The sequence below is a fragment of the Selaginella moellendorffii genome, unplaced genomic scaffold (genome assembly GCF_000143415.4).
Source record: "Selaginella moellendorffii unplaced genomic scaffold, v1.0 SELMOscaffold_20, whole genome shotgun sequence".
NCBI lineage: Eukaryota > Viridiplantae > Streptophyta > Lycopodiopsida > Selaginellales > Selaginellaceae > Selaginella > Selaginella moellendorffii.
In genome coordinates, this window is record NW_003314281.1 from 675,156 (window position 1) to 691,681 (window position 16,526).

General features: G+C 46.9%; 6 protein-coding genes across 6 annotated transcripts; 3 read left to right on the plus strand and 3 right to left on the minus strand.

Annotated features, from left to right (window-relative positions):
- Positions 1–6,470: 6,470 nt before the first annotated feature.
- LOC9636509 (transcription factor bHLH25) lies at positions 6,471–8,793 on the minus strand. Its single transcript, XM_002972875.2, has 6 exons — positions 8,723–8,793; positions 8,575–8,623; positions 8,319–8,400; positions 7,566–8,261; positions 7,122–7,493; positions 6,471–7,065 (listed from the first exon to the last, which is right to left on the minus strand). Exons 3-6 carry the CDS (start codon positions 8,370–8,372, stop codon positions 6,988–6,990), a joined length of 1,200 nt encoding a protein of 399 aa, XP_002972921.2. The 5' UTR covers positions 8,373–8,400; positions 8,575–8,623; positions 8,723–8,793; the 3' UTR covers positions 6,471–6,987.
- Positions 8,794–9,341: 548 nt separating this feature from the next.
- Positions 9,342–10,992, minus strand: LOC9637262 (probable inactive purple acid phosphatase 16). The gene is made up of 5 exons (XM_002972876.2): positions 10,749–10,992; positions 10,471–10,671; positions 10,121–10,391; positions 9,876–10,050; positions 9,342–9,809 (listed from the first exon to the last, which is right to left on the minus strand). The coding sequence occupies exons 1-5, from the start codon at positions 10,975–10,977 to the stop codon at positions 9,552–9,554; spliced, it is 1,134 nt and encodes a 377-aa protein (XP_002972922.1). The 5' UTR covers positions 10,978–10,992; the 3' UTR covers positions 9,342–9,551.
- A 116-nt stretch (positions 10,993–11,108) lies between these two features.
- LOC9637263 (chloroplastic lipocalin) lies at positions 11,109–12,421 on the plus strand. Its single transcript, XM_002972660.2, has 5 exons — positions 11,109–11,244; positions 11,295–11,391; positions 11,455–11,658; positions 11,736–12,026; positions 12,088–12,421. The coding sequence occupies exons 1-5, from the start codon at positions 11,162–11,164 to the stop codon at positions 12,370–12,372; spliced, it is 960 nt and encodes a 319-aa protein (XP_002972706.2). The 5' UTR covers positions 11,109–11,161; the 3' UTR covers positions 12,373–12,421.
- Positions 12,413–13,735, plus strand: LOC9636510 (methylecgonone reductase). The gene is made up of 5 exons (XM_002972661.2): positions 12,413–12,587; positions 12,640–12,815; positions 12,879–13,122; positions 13,189–13,368; positions 13,421–13,735. The coding sequence occupies exons 1-5, from the start codon at positions 12,462–12,464 to the stop codon at positions 13,649–13,651; spliced, it is 957 nt and encodes a 318-aa protein (XP_002972707.1). The 5' UTR covers positions 12,413–12,461; the 3' UTR covers positions 13,652–13,735.
- Positions 13,665–15,443, minus strand: LOC112347264 (pentatricopeptide repeat-containing protein At2g35030, mitochondrial-like). The gene has a single exon (XM_024677894.1). The coding sequence runs from the start codon at positions 15,441–15,443 to the stop codon at positions 13,665–13,667; it is 1,779 nt and encodes a 592-aa protein (XP_024533662.1).
- Positions 15,444–15,551: 108 nt separating this feature from the next.
- Positions 15,552–16,526, plus strand: LOC9636511 (uncharacterized protein At4g28440). Its single transcript, XM_002972662.2, has 2 exons — positions 15,552–15,864; positions 15,984–16,526. Exons 1-2 carry the CDS (start codon positions 15,651–15,653, stop codon positions 16,175–16,177), a joined length of 408 nt encoding a protein of 135 aa, XP_002972708.1. The 5' UTR covers positions 15,552–15,650; the 3' UTR covers positions 16,178–16,526.

Here is a 16,526-nt window from a genome sequence, read left to right on the forward strand (position 1 = left end):
GCTCTACGTCGTCGAAGATGGCTTCCTTGAGGCTGCTGCGAAAGTGGACAAGTGGACTCCAGCCGTGATCGAGGACGCAGTGCAGCGGAGAATGATCACGGATTATGGGGTTGCCAATGTCGCCGAGGATGATCTTGTGGAGCCGATTAGGATCTACGAAGTGAGAGAGAGGATGATCAAGAAAGGGGTGCTCCCAGCAGAGTATCAGTAGAATGTCTATAATCAAATAATCCCTGCGCCTTGGCGGCAGAATCCCAGGGAGAATGCTTCTTCTCCTTCTTCCTCGCCATTGCAGCAGGGTTTTTACTTCAAGTTCTTTCAAGTTCTTAGATTGAGCGAGGACATGGCGGTAAGCTTGGCGGTGAGGATTTTCTAACATACAGTCGTAGACAAATGCCAATTGTTAACAAGCACTCCAGGCTTCAGCTCCCTTTCACAGTAATTTCTTCCAATGGTAAACCAATATTGAAGTTCCACTTTCTACAAAAGCAACTCACAACTTTCAAACTAATGGCGAAATTCTTTCTGCCTGCGGCCCAGTTTTCCCAGGCAGGCATTCGCTGAAATACCTTCTCTCGAGGTCCTCAGAGGTAGAGGCTCACGAGCTCAGCGCTATGAGAATACCTGGCAATGTTCTCTGTCAGTGTTAGTGCTCGCTCTAAGTTGATGAGCTTTTTACCTCTTTGTATCCCTCCACATAAGGTTGTTGATAGCCTGTGAACCCCCCATGCCGAATAGAGCTGATGCCTCTCACTCCTGCTCGCATAGGCGCCTATGTTGATGTAAATCTTATCTCTTTGCTGCTGTATAAGCTCCTTTGCAGCCCTTCGAGACTTAGCACTCTTGTCGATGTTCTGCAACGCGTGGATCTCCCAGGCGATGCACGGTGCCTCTTTTGTAGAAAGCTGAAAGAAAAGAAGCATAAGTTTTGTAGCGCCTGGTGTATACGGGATTCACATACCTCAGATGAAGAGCTGACCGCAGTGAGCATCTTAAACCTCAAGGAACGGGTCAGTAGATCGACGTCTTGCTCCTCCCACACTGCACAGAGCCTCTTCAAGGACGATGTCAAGCGATTGTCGCTAGAGTGACAAGTGCATGTGGCGCCAAAACTAGAGTTGCCTGTCCGGGACTCCTCGGTTCTTAATGCTTGCAGCTGGAGGTGGCACTGGCGTTGGTTCCGAGGAATCCAGTGACTCTTCCAGACCTCCAACTTTGTCAAAAAGCTTCTCCAGCAGGATGTTCTCGCAGGAGAACAAGGCCTTGACGTACTCTATCGAAGCCGACAGGTTTGGTATCTCGAGCAAAAAGTCTGCAAGACTTAGCTTCGCAGTGTGCTTGGCGAGTTCGTCTTCTTCTTGCTCCGTCTGTCGCGGTGGAGTGGCCGCCCCAGCTCGGACATCAATTTCTTCTCCGCACCCGAGGAAAGAGAGGACTCCGGTCTTTCCAGCTGCTCAAGCCGCGTAAAAGTTGCATCGAAATCAAGCGAGGCAGAAGTTTTGCGCTTTGGAGTGGAAATCCCAGTCTCAGCACCAGTCTCAGGAACGTTCTCAGCAGAGACTTGCATAGCTCGGCTGTCTGGATTCATAACCGGCGTGGTGTAATCAGCCTGCTCTGGAACTGGAGAGAACTCAAAAGCTTTCATCGTTTCTTCGGTCGACACACTCCGACAGCTCCAGTGGCAGTAGCCGAGCCAACTCCGTAAGAATCTGTGGAAGAAATGTCCGTGAAAGGGAGTCTTCGTACTTGAAGCCTGGCGTGCTTGACAATCGGCAATCGTCTTTCCGCAGCTAGGACTTTCAAACCTGTAGATGGAGAAACTTTTAGAAAATCCTTGGCAAAGAGAGATGAAAGGGAGCCTCACCGTGCTTCAGCTTGCATTCTATTCGTTTGTCCAGATTCGTAAACTTGGAAGTTGATGGATAGATCTTACATTCGGGTCTCGCAGGCGACGGAAAGGGAGAGACGTGCTTGTGATTGTCTTCCAGGTGCCTGCAAACCTTGCTCCAGTAATACGTTGTCTTCTCTCTTTGAGGACCTTGAGGACAACCTACAGTCTCAAAGAGGAAAAACGAACCCTCAGCAAAAGCTGCTACGTTCCATCCATCACACATCGTACCTTTGTGAATCTTAGCTAGAATTTCCCAGTCATGTTGTGTTAGAGCTTCCGAGCAGTACCTCATCCAATATGCCACCACTGTGTTCTCCGCGTGCTCTAAATCTCTGGACTAACTACTGTCAGAAACCAACGAAGAAAATAGAGAACGAAGAAAGAGAAGAACCATACCGGCAGCGTAGCCAGGATGGCTCCAGGCATCGACATGGTAGTGCTCGGAGATCTGGAGAGGCCCAATGCTAGCACCACCGTCTCCATCGGGACAGTATTGCTCGACTCAAGGAGGGGACGAAGCTATGCTCGATAAGCTCGCATCGCGTCCTCCACACCGCTTCATCTTCCGCGACATTATGACGCTCTTGCGGACATAGCTCGCCTGCTGCTGCTGCTGCTGATTGCCCGTCTCTTCTTCTTCTGCGATGACGACGTCCTGGCCGGCAGCGCGACCCCATTCTCGGACACGCCCGGCATGGAGAAAGATGAATTTAACCTAACACTCGCCCTAAAATCTCGCCTAAATTGTACGAAATAATCATCACCGTCGGTTCTGTGACCCATCTGAGCCCTTGAATCCTTGCAATAGGGCGAAGGGTAGGGTCAAAGCAGAAGGATGGAAAGGACGGAAAGGATTGATGAGCTCCGAGACGCCATGGCTGAGCTTTCCAGGTCTGGTGAGAAGGTTAGCATCACGGGGCCGGGTCCGTATGGTGTGATCCAGACGTTTTCACCTCTGGATTGGAACGGGGAGAAGCGATTCCTCCAAACGATGTACGTGATCGACGATGACTGCCTTGAGGCTGCTGCCAAAGTGGAGAAGTGGACTCCAGCCGCGATCGAGGAGGCAATGGAGAAGGGAATGTTCATGGATTGTGGGACTGCCAATGTTACCCAGGACGATCCTGTGGACCCGTTTATCATTCACGAGGTGAAAGAGAGGATGATCGGAAGAGGGGAGCTCCCAGCAGACTTCTGGGACAATCTTGAATGTAACAAGTAAATGAAAATCTGTCTGAAATCGATTCAACTCTTGGTTTTTGTGCTTGTGTGTCCAAGGGAGTGGAAGATCTGTTGTTGGCGAGAAAGCGTTTCATGGTTGGCATAGTAGTCTCTTGGTTCACGAGATCTCAGCGTGAGGACCTCTCTCGAAACCATGAATCGAATTTCACGAGTATTCCCTGTGGATATGTCTCTGCCATGCTGAAGGATGGCCACCTGAGCTGCAAGAGCACCATCGTCGTCGGCATATCACCTGCTTGAAATACCATTTTGCACCAGTTCTTGTTTAAGCTTGCTTCGATGATTGTGCCACTGGCCTCACGATGAGGATTGGATCGTTAGTCTTGCATCTAGCAGGGAAGCAAGAAAAATATGAGCTCCAACCTAGATTACTGCACTGTACCTCATCTCCAGTGACGATCGTGGTGGACCTCCTGCTCCAGTGTCGAGAGCTGCTGTCACTCCTGGTGTTGCCTCATCACTCCTTGTCGAAGAAGAATGAGCGGAAGAAAAAAGAGGTGTAGCGCTCGGTTCCACCAACGTTTTCGTCCTGCTGGACCTTGTGTCTCCACGATTCCCATCTGCTGGAAATTGTGCTTTGCTCCACAGGACCAGCTGCCGCACCGATGGAAGATACGAGCAACTAATATTCCCGATAGCGCTGTAGCAGCTAGTCTCATCGGGGAGCAACTCTGACCAATCCCGCTGGATAATACCGCGAGGGTAGTTCAGCAACAAGTCTAGCCAGCATGCTCTGAGCATAGCTACAGCTGGAGCTGGAATTCTTGGAGAAGCTTTGAGCCGGAAATATCCCGCATACAGCTTTCCACTTTCTGGACAAGCTCAGCGTTCAACCTTACGAAGAGGTAAAAGCTCATCATTTGAGAATGAGCACTAACTGAATAAGTTCTCAGGTGTGGATACGATTGCATGGTACCTCTTTGTATACTGTCCAAGTCTCCTACATTCCAAAGCACTTGTTCCAGTGAATTCATTGACTCTTTTCAGTCCCCCAACTTTGTCACAAAGTTCCAAACTTGTACACCTAATCTCTTGTAAAAAAGTGCTAAAGAAATTGAAACAAAAAAACAATGTACCATTTATTAGCATTTGGCAAAATAGGCATAATTCCCTATAAACATTTATCATGTGAAGGTTTAAGAATTTATATGTTAATGTTCCTTTTACTTCCCTTTAACACTTCAATTGTATATATCATAACTTGTTGTAAGGGGTGTTAAAAATTTGATATTTCCACTTCAATTGCACCTATCATAATTTGTTGAAAGATGTTAAAAACTTGATATTTTTGAAACAACCATGAAGCTAAAATGTAAAATTAGTAAAAAGAAAATAATTTTGAAATTCTTACATATTAGACATTTACTTTTCTTGCAAATTTTTCCTTTGTTCTTCTATGTTTAAAACTGTTATTAGAAGTCTTGAAGCTGTTATATCAATTTATTTTTTTAACAAATTTCAATAAATTTATCCACCACTGCTAAAGTGTCCATAAGTTTGTTTTGATACCTACTATGCCCCTGTTTTATCCTCTCTTGCAAAGTACAATTATAGGCATTTCTCAACTATCAAAAGGATGTTAAAATAAATGTTAGCAATGATAAAATAAAACACAATAAAAAAGTTTACCATCACAACTTATGAGAATTATGTTTATATCAACTCCATTGTTAAACTTGCACAATACTTTTGACACTATTATCTTGGCAAAAGACATAATAACAATAAAATTTATAATTACCTTCAACTAATAATTTCGTATATAGATTCATATGGCACTTTTAGTAAAATTTTAAATATTCTAGAATAAATTATATATTAGTTTAAGAATAAAAACATTATAAAAACTGTATTAAAATTAAAAAGCTAAAGTAAAAAAATAAATATATTAAATTTAGATATAGTTAATTTATATAATATTTATATGGAGTTTCTTTTGTTATTTTAATAAATATACTTCAAGAATAGCCGACTTGTTTTCAAAGAGTTGCAAAAGTTTACAATGAACAGTATTACTATAAATGTTTGCATTTAGGCTAGCAAAACTTTTATTTAAAATTGCTGAAAAAATTGAAACAAAAAATATAATATACAATTTATAAACTTTATACAAAATTCCATAGTTTTTCACTAATGAATATCTTGTGAAAGTTTAACAACTCATATGTCAATTTTCCCTCCACTCTTCTTTAACATTTCAATTACATCTATCATAATTTGTTGCAAAATGTTAAAAACTTTATATTTCACGAGCAAACATAATTTTTCAACAAAGCTAAAATGTAAAATTAGTAAAAAAAAAGAATATATGATTTTCTTGCAATTTTTTTCTTTCTCATTTTATATTTAACATTGTTATTCTTGATTGAGGAAATCTCAATTTTTTTTTAAAATTTTTTTTTAACACTATTATCATAATGTCTATAAGTTTGATTTAATAGCTTTCATATCCTTGACTCTATAATATTTTATTTATTACTAGTTTTCTTCTATAACAAGTTTATTGGGATGTGTTGTTTGAAATACAACATTTTTTACCATTAATGAAAAGTTCAAAGACAAAAAAAATTTAAAAAACTATACGACATTAAAATTTAAAAAATCATATATATATATATATATATATATATATATATATATATATATATATATATATATATATATATATATACAAATATATATATAAAATGAGAGGATGTAATATATGTTAATTTTCTTTTTAGTTTATATTTTAATGTTTGATTCTTCTTTTCACTCTATGTTGTTTTCTAAAAACACTGTTACAACTAAGGAAATAAATACAAACGTGTCACATTATGAGCCTGAGATTTTTGCAAAACCTAGCAAATTCATTAAAAAAGATTTTTTTAGTAAATGCTATTTTATTTTGTGGTCTTTTCACATATTTTTTTATACTTGTTTTTTACAACAAGCTTAGTAGGATATATTGTGGGAGACACAACATTACTTGTTGCGGGCCAAAAGTTCACAGTAAAAAACCAACAAAATCAAAATTTATGATTTAAAAATCAGAAAAACTAATGACAAAAATAAGTTATAAATGTATGTTTAAAATGTTTTATAAACTTTTTTTTTGCAAGAAATATCATAAAAATTTGGTGCATTTATAACAAATTGTGAAAAACATATGAATAATATTTATAAGAAGTTTGAGTTAAAACACTTTTTATAACTTAGAAATAATACTGAATTTAAAAAGATTATATACAAAATTTAATTAATTTTTATCTTTTAATTTTTATATATGTTACTTTTGAATTTAAATTCAAAATTATTATAAAAAGTTTTAAACCTTAAGAAAATTTCAAGCAGAGCAGACTCTCAAAACTTTTTTACATTATTCAAGTTAAATTTTCTAAGTTAACACAAAATAAACAGTTTTTAGACAGAAACTAGAAAGAAAGAGTAAGAAAAAAAAAGAGGAAATAAAACAAAGAGTGCTTGCTTGCTTGCTTTTAGCTAACCAGCTCAGTCCCTCTCAGGCTTGTAAAAGAGTGAAGGCGATCTCTCACGAGAATGCCCACGAAAAAGCCCAGAGAATAGCATAGAAGGCTGCTCGCAGAGGGTGGAATGCAAACTTAGCAACAGCGGTGCTACCAAGATTTGCAAGAAAAAAATACCCCGGAGCAACAGCATCTAGCTACAAAAACTGGTACACTTGGATGGAACCACCAAGCCTAAGGAGCTAGAAAAAGAAGAAGCAGCTCGCACGCCCCCTAAAAAACAAACCAAAAGGAGAGGAACTAGATGATCACTGACCAGCGTCATGGTGTCTTGAGGCCGAGCGTCATGACCGTGGCCAGATTATTCCTTAGCCGCCTCCAAACCGGTGCTTAAAAGGTGACCGTCTTGAGAAAATCCCGAAGGGCTCGCACCAGTTCCTCGGGTGCCAGATGAAACTCCTCCTCCATCTGTGCATAAAAAAATAACTTTGGATCGGTACGAGAAAAACAAAACGAGAAGGTACCTGTGCGGTGAAAGTGAAGTCGTGAACAGTGTCCGAGAAGGACAGTGCGCTGGCGTTGATCACCAGCAAGTTTAGCTTCTCCAGCTCTCCCAGGCACTTGACCAAGAGGCCCTTGCGCTTCTCGCAGTGAACTCTCACCAGGACGTTCTTCCCCATGTAGCGGGCTTCGATCTCCGGAGGACAAAAGTCGTCGTCCGACACGCTCCCGTATTTGTCCTCCTGCTTACTGCCGCCGTGCATTGGAACAGACTTCTTGCAGTAGGCAACGGACTGGACGCCTTTCCTGGAGACGTGCTCCTCAAGAGACTTCAGCCTTTCTTGCAGTTGCTTGACATACTTGATCGCGTCGCCAAGAACCGAGGCCTTGTCCATCTAGAGGAAACATATTCCATCACGTCAAAAAAGCACGACCCATTTTAAAACACAGAGCAAGTGATAGCGTACCTTTTTCAATCCCGGAACAATGGCGGAGAGTGCGATGAAACGTTGACTGAGCTTCTCTCTCCGCTTCCGTTCGGCCATGATGTGATCCAGCGTGTGCCCGGATGTCTTTCCCTGTGGGGACGACATCTTGGCGGCACTTGGAGCTTCCTGCTTGATCGCCATGGGACTGGAGAGCTTCTCCACGGATGCCGCCGAGGAGAGCGTGTCCATGACTCGGTTGTAGTCCAGGAAAGAGTTCTCCTGAACCACTGAGCCTGGCGAGCCGCCGACCTCGACCTGGATCGTAGGAGTCTGTGGTGCCACCGTCTCGTAGCCCTCGTCTTGTAGCATTGGGAGATAAGATCCCAGACCTGGAAACCTCTTGTGCTGATACTGGAACCGGCCGCCAGTCTTCATGTTCTTCGAGTCTTGCAAATAGAGAGGAGGACCGCCGTGTGAGAAGCCTTGGTACTGTTGCTGCTGTTCCCAAGCATTCGACTTTACCATCTTGGCTGGTCGCTCGTAGCAAAGGTAGTCGTCCACAGTGATATCGGACCTCTGGCGAACACCCAGCTGGGCTCGAGCGAGAGACTCCCCAACTTTGTACTCGATTCCTCCAACCTCGTTGTTGCCACCACCACTTTGCCATCCCATGAGAGCGGCCAGATGCTCCGAGGCTGGAGCCGAGAGAGTCACAAGGTTAGGATCTTCCATGCCCTGCAGCAAAACAAAGAGATCCGTGAGCAAAGAAGAGCAAACGAAAGAACTCCAGACCATTTCCGAGAGCCATTGCACTGGGCAAGTGGCTGGCGAGCGTAGAACCTCCATCCGGTGCCAGCGCCCTTTCTTCTCCAATCTGGCGATCAAGCAACACAAGCACAGCCACGCTTCACGAATCAATAGAATCGAGAAAACGAAAGGAAGAGAAAGACAAGGAAAAAAGTCCAAGCTACAGTGGCGAGGGAGGACTAGTGCTCTTCGCCGTCAAGCGAGGACGAGAGAGGAGCGAATCAGTGCCTCGACACCCTACCTCTTGCGAAGCGGAGCTCCAAATTCCCGGGAAATCGCCTCGTGGCGAGCTGCAAACACCGCATTTCAGCGCCATTGCACGGATTCCAAACGGCGATCGATCGGCATCCATTGATCGCTCGAAATCTTGGGGTAGAATCACAACGCACCTCTCACGGACGCGCTCGTCGCCGCCTTCCTTTGCCCCGGCGCAGTAACGAACGGAGGTTTCTTTTAAGTGGGCTGAAGCCCCCCAAAAGCACAGTGTCCTTGCGCAGCTCACGTTTACACTGCAAGGACTGGTGACAGGTGTCATCCATCGGCCCAGTGGCAAAAGCATAACATATACCCACTACCGTTGATTGGCCGCATGCCCAACTAGTTAAGCTACCAATGCATTCACATGGACAAATTGGAGATTCTAGAATATTTTACAGATCCCCAGAGTGGGCGATCATATCCAAGATCTCCATTTGATTACTCCAAACAAAAGAACACTGGGCGCAAACTTTGGATCGATCAAAGAAAAAACTCCGGCGTTTGTTATTTTAGTCGCGGCTCTTCTCGGACTTGCAACGTGACAAAACACCACTTGCGAAAAGATTCCATGGCATATTCTATCGCATCCCAGGAGATTCCTTTGTCTTGAATGGCTGGTAAAGCTGAGGTTTCATGTGTAGGCACTCCCGCAAAGGCTACGTAGATATCTTCCCCTTTTGTGTGGAAAAAATATCACATGCTTCATGGCCAAGGAGACGAGCCACGTGGTGGTAAAGGTAAAAATCTCACTAAATGGGAAAAGCATTTTTATCTTTATCTTTCCAGAAGGAATCTTTTCAATCATATATATGATCATTCCTCCCATTGCGCCACGTCACGCGAGCTGATCTGGCGAGCACTTAACTAACAAAGCCGGCCAATGTTGACGATGGAAGTTAACAAGAAAACGCGTCAAGCACGATGGAACATTCCACCGTCTGTTAGGGCAAAAAAAATGGGCTATGAGTCAGCATCGTGACGCGGATGCCGCGTGGCAGACTTGTCCAGCTCAAGCTCTCCCACCACTCGGCCATTCTCGAGCCTGATCCAAGTTCTCGGTTTCTCGCCGGAGTTCTCGGACAGTTCTATCACTCTCGCGCCTCTCGTCCAGCTTCCATAGCCTCCATAGCCACTGTGCCGAGCAAAACACAGCCAGAGGCCGCCACTGCCGCTTGGGCAGCACCAATCCAGGCCGTGGTTATGCCCGACCACCACTGCCTGTGTGATAAGATTCATAGAACTGTTAGAATCGATCGAGAAGTTTTGTAGCGAGTGATCACTTACCTTTGCCGATGGTCTCTTCGCGAGAATGCCCATGATTCCCCACTCGGCCGACTGGCTCGCGACGTTTTCCTCGTTGAGGGATCCGATGCATGGAGCCGCTATGGGCGAGCTTGGCTTTGGAGCCACGGATTCGTAGGCCTTGCTTGGAATGTGCCAGAAGACGAGCTCTTGCGTCCTGGACAAAGTTCCAAAGCGTTATTCTACCAGGAAAGTTGGAAAACTTGGATCGAGCAAGAAGGCTTAACTGGTTGTCGGGGTTGAGAGCTGCCGAAACATCTCGGAACCAAGATGCTTGTTTCGCGGAGATGACTTGCGGGTAAGAACCGCCACCCGAGTCCATCAAGTAGAGAAGTGCTGCTGTGGATCCCGGTTTCCTGTGAGACGCAATTGGAAGAGCGAAGTTGGAGACGCTGGGCCAGAGTGATGGCGGGCCTTGCACGGAAACGGACAATGCACTCTTGAGATCTTCTTCCATGAGCTCTGCACGACTCGTGCCTTGGAAGTAGGCGTAATGTCCTGGACAAGGGAAAAAAGAAAGTTTTTCGATAGTTCAACTTGATGATGATCTAAAGTCTACTTGAGAGATTGCTTTTACCTGGTGATGCTCCAGGAACTCCGGAAGGTCCAAACCACTGTGCGGGCCATTCGAAGGGCGCGTCATCGTGGTTCCCAAAAACAGCCGCCCATGGAATGCTTCTCTTTGCGGTGGCCTCGGTTGCCTGCTTCCAGTACTTTGTAGCATTCTTCACAGGAAGATTGTTGGCCGTCAAAACATCACCCAAGAAGACCACCAAGTCTGCAAAACAACCCAGCTCTCAATCAAACTAAATGAAAGATAGATCTTGGCGAGTTTTTCCCCCAGTTTTTTCTCACCTGGCTTTTCAGCATCGAGAATGTAGGACATGACTCGGTCGGATTTTCGGTCCTGCTCCGGCCCCCAATTCTCCCAGGCATTCTCTCCAAAGTGCAAGTCTGCGAAAGCGACGATCTTAAACTTGCCTGTGGCTCCATCAAAGCGCAGCGATCTTTTGGGCGAATCCTGGCATGTGGCACGGAGCAAGAAAGAGATGATGAGCGCGACGGAGATCACCACACCACCCATCTTACAAGGAGCAGCATATACTAAGACGCATATACCATTCATCATAAGAAAAGTTAAAATTTAAAGGAGTGTTTCCATGTTATATTCTCTTAGAATAATCACTCCGTACTTAAGGTCGTGGCATGAATTTTGCCACGTGGTACCCACGTCAGACAATGTGATCTGGCAAATCCATTATCCGGCTATGGCTTGCTCAGCGTCAAGAGCGATCCATCCGGTAGCTTGGGCTCGTCCAGAAGTTCCATCTCCATCACCTTCTCGTCACAGGTGACAGATAAAAATCCAGGCGTTTTTCTTTTTTATGATCGGTTTTGCAGCCAAGGGGATCATGTCAAGCTGCCTTCCGCGGCAAACGTTGCTCAACGCGCTGCAGTGGCGGCGGCTGTTCTAGTCCTATGCACGAACACGAGCGAGGTAAGAAACACTTCTTTAAAGATCACGCACAAAACGTTTCGAGAATCTGGAGTTCTCTAACAGGCCATGGAGCAGACGGCCAATGTTGATCATTCCTTGGTGTCCACGATCAGTTCGAGCGAAGAAGAAAAGCCGCCGCCATTTATGATGGCCGGGATGACCGCCAAGAACTTTGATCCCGCCAGGTATGCCGGTCGATGGTTTGAAGTCGCGTCTCTCAAGCGAGGATTTGCCGGACAAGGCCAGGAAGATTGCCATTGCACACAAGTAAGTTCCAAGTTCTCTCGTTCTCGCTTTGAAACTCTCTTCTTCTTCATGGGCTTTTCATCTGAGATCCTGTACAGGGAGTGTATCGGTTCGACGAGGCCAACCGAGCGCTCCAAGTGGACACATTTTGCGTGCATGGCTCCCCCGATGGATACGTGACGGGGATCAGAGGTAAAGTCCAGTGTACCGCGGACACCAGCCTCAAGCGCGAGGTGGCGGCGCTGCAAATCGAAGGTGGCGTCTCCGAGAGGTGCTACCTTCGCTTCCCAACGCTGCCATTCATCCCAAGGGAGCCATACGACGTGATCTCCACGGACTACGACTCGTACGCTCTTGTCTCGGGAGCGAAAGACACGAGTTTCGTCCAGGTTGGTTGCTTTTCTCGAAGCTTTTCGAAGATCTCCTCCATTTTTTCGATGATCCAACTAGATCTACTCGCGGACTCCAAACCCGGGGCGAGAGTTCATCGACAAGTACAAGGCATTCCTTGGAGAGCTGGGATATGACGACGCTGCGATCAAAGACACGCCTCAAGACTGCCAGGAGATGTCCATGGGCGATTTGTCAGCGATGATGGCAGCTCCCGGGATGGAAGAGATGATGAGCAACACTTTCTATCCTCCTCCACTGGGCCTCACCAAAGCGGTGGAGTTCAATCCATTCACGAGCATCTTTGACACCCTGAAGAAGCTTGTCAAGCTCTACTTCTCGTGAATCTGATCAAGACAAAACTTTCTTTTGATCGTGAAAAGTTTTCCTTGTCTTTGATTTACGCGTCGTTTTCACTTCTTGGACTTTCGGCTATGGCGGAGGTTCCCTCCTTGACGCTCAAGAGTCCTTCGCACATCGCCATGCCGGCTCTTGGGTTTGGCAGTGGAACCCGAAGTGACTCCCAGGAGATCAGCGACGCTGTTGTTTGCGCGATCAAGGTATCTTTTTCCCCCTCTGCTACAATGGAATGCTAGAACTTTGTTCCTCCAGCTTGGATATCGGCACTTCGACACGGCCAGTGTCTATGGAACCGAGGCTGCGATTGGAGCCGGCCTCGCACAGGCTATGGATGCCGGCCTCGTTACAAGACCCCAGCTTTTTGTCACTTCCAAGCTCCATAGCGACATGCACGACGACGTTCTTGGAGCTGTGAAAACAAGCCTCAGGTATTCATCTCTTTCTCTCTTTTCAGCTCATTCTAGCTTTTTCTTTCCTGTGTTTCTCCAAAGCAATCTCAAGCTGGACTACTTGGATCTATATCTGATCCATGCTCCACTTAAGATAAGAAGAACGAACTACGCATCCTTTCCAGCCGAGGAAGACTTCTTGCCATTAGATTTAAGAGGCACTTGGCAGGGAATGGAGGAGTGCTTGCAGCAGGGTCTTGCTCGAGCGATTGGAGTGAGTAACTTTAGCGTGAAAAAGCTCCAGGACTTGATGGAGCATGCCAAAGTCATCCCAGCAGTTAACCAGGTAGCCACATCTTTCACTCCTCTATAGCAAAGATCACCATAACATTCGCTTGTGTGTTTCCAAAAGGTTGAGCTTCATCCAGTGTGGCAGCAGCGAAAGCTTCGAGACTTTTGCAGCAGCATGGGGATCCAAGTCGTGGCATGGTCTCCACTGGGTGGTCTTGGAAAACCATGGGGCTCTCGCAGCGTTTTAGACAATCCAGTCGTTCAAGAGCTCGCATCCAAGTACCAGAAAACTCCAGCTCAGGTGTGTAGCAAAGGAAAAGTTCCTGGAAAAGTTTTTTCATCTTGTTTTCCAGATAATTCTTCGCTGGATCACCACGCTCGGACTCGGTGCCATCGTCAAGAGCTACAACCCCGATCGACTCGCGCAAAACCTCCAGAGCTTCGACTTCTCTCTGAGCGAGCAAGATCTGGCAAAGATCGAAAGCATCGCTCCGCAGGAGAGGCTGGCGAAGTGGAAAGAGCTGTGTAACTCCACAACCAGTCCATACAAATCTCCACACGAGCTATGGGATGGCGAGCTCTAGCTGGAGAACTTTGCTAAGCTCTTCGTGTGCTGGTTATATTGGCAAGAACAACGTAAGGTGCCGCGCTTGTGGGTTCCAATCCAACTGCGCGCCTCGTCGCCACAGCCCCCCGGCGAGGATCCGTGAAGCTGGAGCAAGCTCCCAGCAAGGATTTCCAATCGCTAGCATCGCCGACGAATGGCATGGAGGTGATGAGCTCCTCCGCCTCGACCAAGTATCCCGCTCGTCCCAGCAGATCGATCATGGCGCTGTAGTGCTGCTTGATCGCTGCCAAGCCAAAATCCACGACCATGGACGCGAAGCACGCAACCCCGCGATCGACGTCGCCGGCATGGCTAAGCGCGACGAGGATGGAGCAAAAGGATACCGGGCTCGGCAGGATCTCGTCGCAGGCGATGGCGATCTGGAAGAAGTGGATCGCGAGCTCGGGATCGGCGTTTTGGGCGAGTGCCGCGAGGATTGAGTTCGCGGCCAGCGCGTCCCTGTGGAACATCCGGTCGAAGAGGAGCTTGGCTTCGCGGGTGTGGCCGTTTTGAGCGTAGGCGGAGAGGATCGAGCTCCATGCAGCGTAGCTCTTTTCAGGCATTGAATCAAACATGGAGCGAGATTTTTGGAGCTCGCCATTGCGAGAGAGAGCGTGGATCATGGCCGAGGTGGAGACGATGTCGCGGTGAGGCATCGAGTGGAAGATCTCCTGGGCGAAGTCAAGATGCCCAACTTGGGCATATGCGTGGAGCATCAGAGTATACGATACTGTGTCCCATTCTAGCATTTGATCAAACAAATATTTGGCTTTATCAATGTCTTTGGAGTGAACAAACGCAGCTAGGATAGCATTCCACGAAATCAAGTTTCTCTCTTTCATGGAATCAAATACTTTCTTCGCCATAACAAGATGCTCGTTCTCGGCATATGCTGTTATCATGGCCGTCCACGCGATTACATCGTGACGCTCCATTGCGTAAAATATCCTTTCGGCCTCCTCGATCTTTCCTACTTTTCCGTAGACTCCCAAGATTGCGGTGTCTGCAACATTGTTGCGCAATGGCATTTTCTCGTAGAATACCAGAGCATCTTCCAGATGACTGCTTTGGGCATATGCCGAAAGCATTGCGTTTAGCGATGAAAGGTCCCATTCTGCCATTCTATCAAAGAGATGCTTTGCTTGGCTTAACTGGCCGTTCACGGAGAAGGCAGCGATCATAGCATTGCATGAGACAGGGCTCCACTCGGGCATCCTCAGGAATATTCGTAATGCCTCTTCCGTACGTCCGGCCTTGGCATATGCCGACACAAGGGAAGTCCATCCATAGAGATTCCTCTCCTTCATTCTATCAAAGAGGATCTTTGCCCGAACGCAGTCTCCTGCCTGCGAATATGCATCCAACATGGCAGACCAAGATACCAAATTCCGCTCGGGCATGGAATCAAACACGAGTTGTGCTGCGGGAATATGCCCGTTCTGGGAATATGCCACCACCATGGCCGTCCACGAGAGAAGATTCCTCTCCGGCATGGAATCAAACACGTCTTTGGCTTGGACCACATTTCCGTGCCTGCCGTACGCCGACACCATTGCCGTCCACGTCACCACATTGTGCTCCGGCATGGAATCAAAGAGCCTCTTGGACTCCTCCAGATACCCATTCTGGGCATATGCGCAGAGCATATTCACCCACGAGTACGCGTCCTTGCGCGCGATCCCATCGAACACGTGGCGCGCATGGTCGACGCGGCCGCCGATTCCCAGCGCCCGGATCAACCGGTTGCGGTCATACACGGCGTCCAGCATGGCGGAATATCCCGCCGGGGGCGTTACGCCAGCAGAATATCCCTCACAAGGACGTTTTTTGGAAGGAATATTCCCGGGCGCTAGGTTTTCGTGGTTGTTTTTTTTTTTTCCTCTTTCGAGCGACAAGGGCGGTGTTGTGAGAGGTTCGATCGTCTCTCCTTTTTGGTTTTGTGATCTTGATCCTTGGATCGGGAGGCGCGAGAGGCGATGGCGGAGCCGCTGCGCAAGCCGGTGTTTGGCAAGGTAGATCAGCTGCGGCCCGGCACCAACGGCCATACCCTCGTCGTCAAGGTCTTGAGCTCCAAGCTCGTCCTCCAGAAGCCTCGCCCTGATGGTAGCCAGGTCCGCCAAATGCGAATCGCCGAGTGTATCGTCGGGGACGAGACCGGAGTGATCGTTTTCGCCGCAAGAAACGAGCAAGGTAAGACCCTTTTGGATCTCCTCTCTTTCGGATTCTTTGCTTGACTGAGATCTTTTGTGGTTTGGATGGATTTTGGCTGTGATCTTACTGAGAACTTTTTTGCTTGTGTTCTTCTCCAGTGGATCAAGTGAAAGAAGGCACGACGATTATCATCCGCAACGCGAAGATCGACATGTTCAAGGGATCGATGCGCCTGGCGGTGGACAAGTGGGGGAGGATAGAGGTGACGGATCCGGCGGACTTTGTGGTCAAGGAGGACAACAATCTCTCCCTGGTGGAGTACGAGCTGGTAAACGTGGTGGACGAGCACTAGGTAGTGGCTTTGGGTTTTCTTCTACGCTTGCTACACGGTTTCTCAACAATAAGCACAGATCGATCGAGCACAGAAAATCGGGAACCAAAAAAAAATGAGGAGGCCTTTTGCTAGAGCATGGTTACGGTGGTGGTGTGGTGGTGGTGGTGGGAGGAAGATATTTCTAGAGTGCCAGTGTTATGATTTCCATCATCATAAGTCTTCGATCCTCGGAGTGCTGGAATTTTTTGCAAGCCACGTTTGACACTCCCGGCAGCTGTTATTGGTATCTCGATTTCTCTCTTGGCAACCGTGGTGTGGTTTTTCTTCTCTTTGCTTGAATCTTATAAGCTGTGATATCTTCCAGAGA

Bases quoted from the DNA above. Each gene is read 5' to 3' on its own strand.
- LOC9636509 (XM_002972875.2), bottom strand. From the start codon at position 8,372: ATGGAGGTTCTACGCTCGCCAGCCACTTGCCCAGTGCAATGGCTCTCG. The intron at 8,262-8,318 runs GTCTGGAGTTCT...GTTTTGCTGCAG, and splicing joins TGCAATGGCTCTCGGAAATG to GGCATGGAAGATCCTAACCT. The intron at 7,066-7,121 runs GTACCTTCTCGT...TTTTATGCACAG, and splicing joins ACTTCACTTTCACCGCACAG to ATGGAGGAGGAGTTTCATCT.
- LOC9637262 (XM_002972876.2), bottom strand. From the start codon at position 10,977: ATGGGTGGTGTGGTGATCTCCGTCGCGCTCATCATCTCTTTCTTGCTC. The intron at 10,051-10,120 runs GTTAAGCCTTCT...AACTTTGTCCAG, and splicing joins GCTCTCAACCCCGACAACCA to GACGCAAGAGCTCGTCTTCT. The intron at 9,810-9,875 runs GTAAGTGATCAC...CTTATCACACAG, and splicing joins CGAAGAGACCATCGGCAAAG to GCAGTGGTGGTCGGGCATAA.
- LOC9637263 (XM_002972660.2), top strand. From the start codon at position 11,162: ATGGCTTGCTCAGCGTCAAGAGCGATCCATCCGGTAGCTTGGGCTCGT. The intron at 11,392-11,454 runs GTAAGAAACACT...GTTCTCTAACAG, and splicing joins TATGCACGAACACGAGCGAG to GCCATGGAGCAGACGGCCAA. The intron at 12,027-12,087 runs GTTGGTTGCTTT...TGATCCAACTAG, and splicing joins AAGACACGAGTTTCGTCCAG to ATCTACTCGCGGACTCCAAA.
- LOC9636510 (XM_002972661.2), top strand. From the start codon at position 12,462: ATGGCGGAGGTTCCCTCCTTGACGCTCAAGAGTCCTTCGCACATCGCC. The intron at 12,588-12,639 runs GTATCTTTTTCC...TTGTTCCTCCAG, and splicing joins CTGTTGTTTGCGCGATCAAG to CTTGGATATCGGCACTTCGA. The intron at 13,369-13,420 runs GTGTGTAGCAAA...CTTGTTTTCCAG, and splicing joins ACCAGAAAACTCCAGCTCAG to ATAATTCTTCGCTGGATCAC.
- LOC112347264 (XM_024677894.1), bottom strand. From the start codon at position 15,443: ATGCTGGACGCCGTGTATGACCGCAACCGGTTGATCCGGGCGCTGGGA.
- LOC9636511 (XM_002972662.2), top strand. From the start codon at position 15,651: ATGGCGGAGCCGCTGCGCAAGCCGGTGTTTGGCAAGGTAGATCAGCTG. The intron at 15,865-15,983 runs GTAAGACCCTTT...GTTCTTCTCCAG, and splicing joins CGCCGCAAGAAACGAGCAAG to TGGATCAAGTGAAAGAAGGC.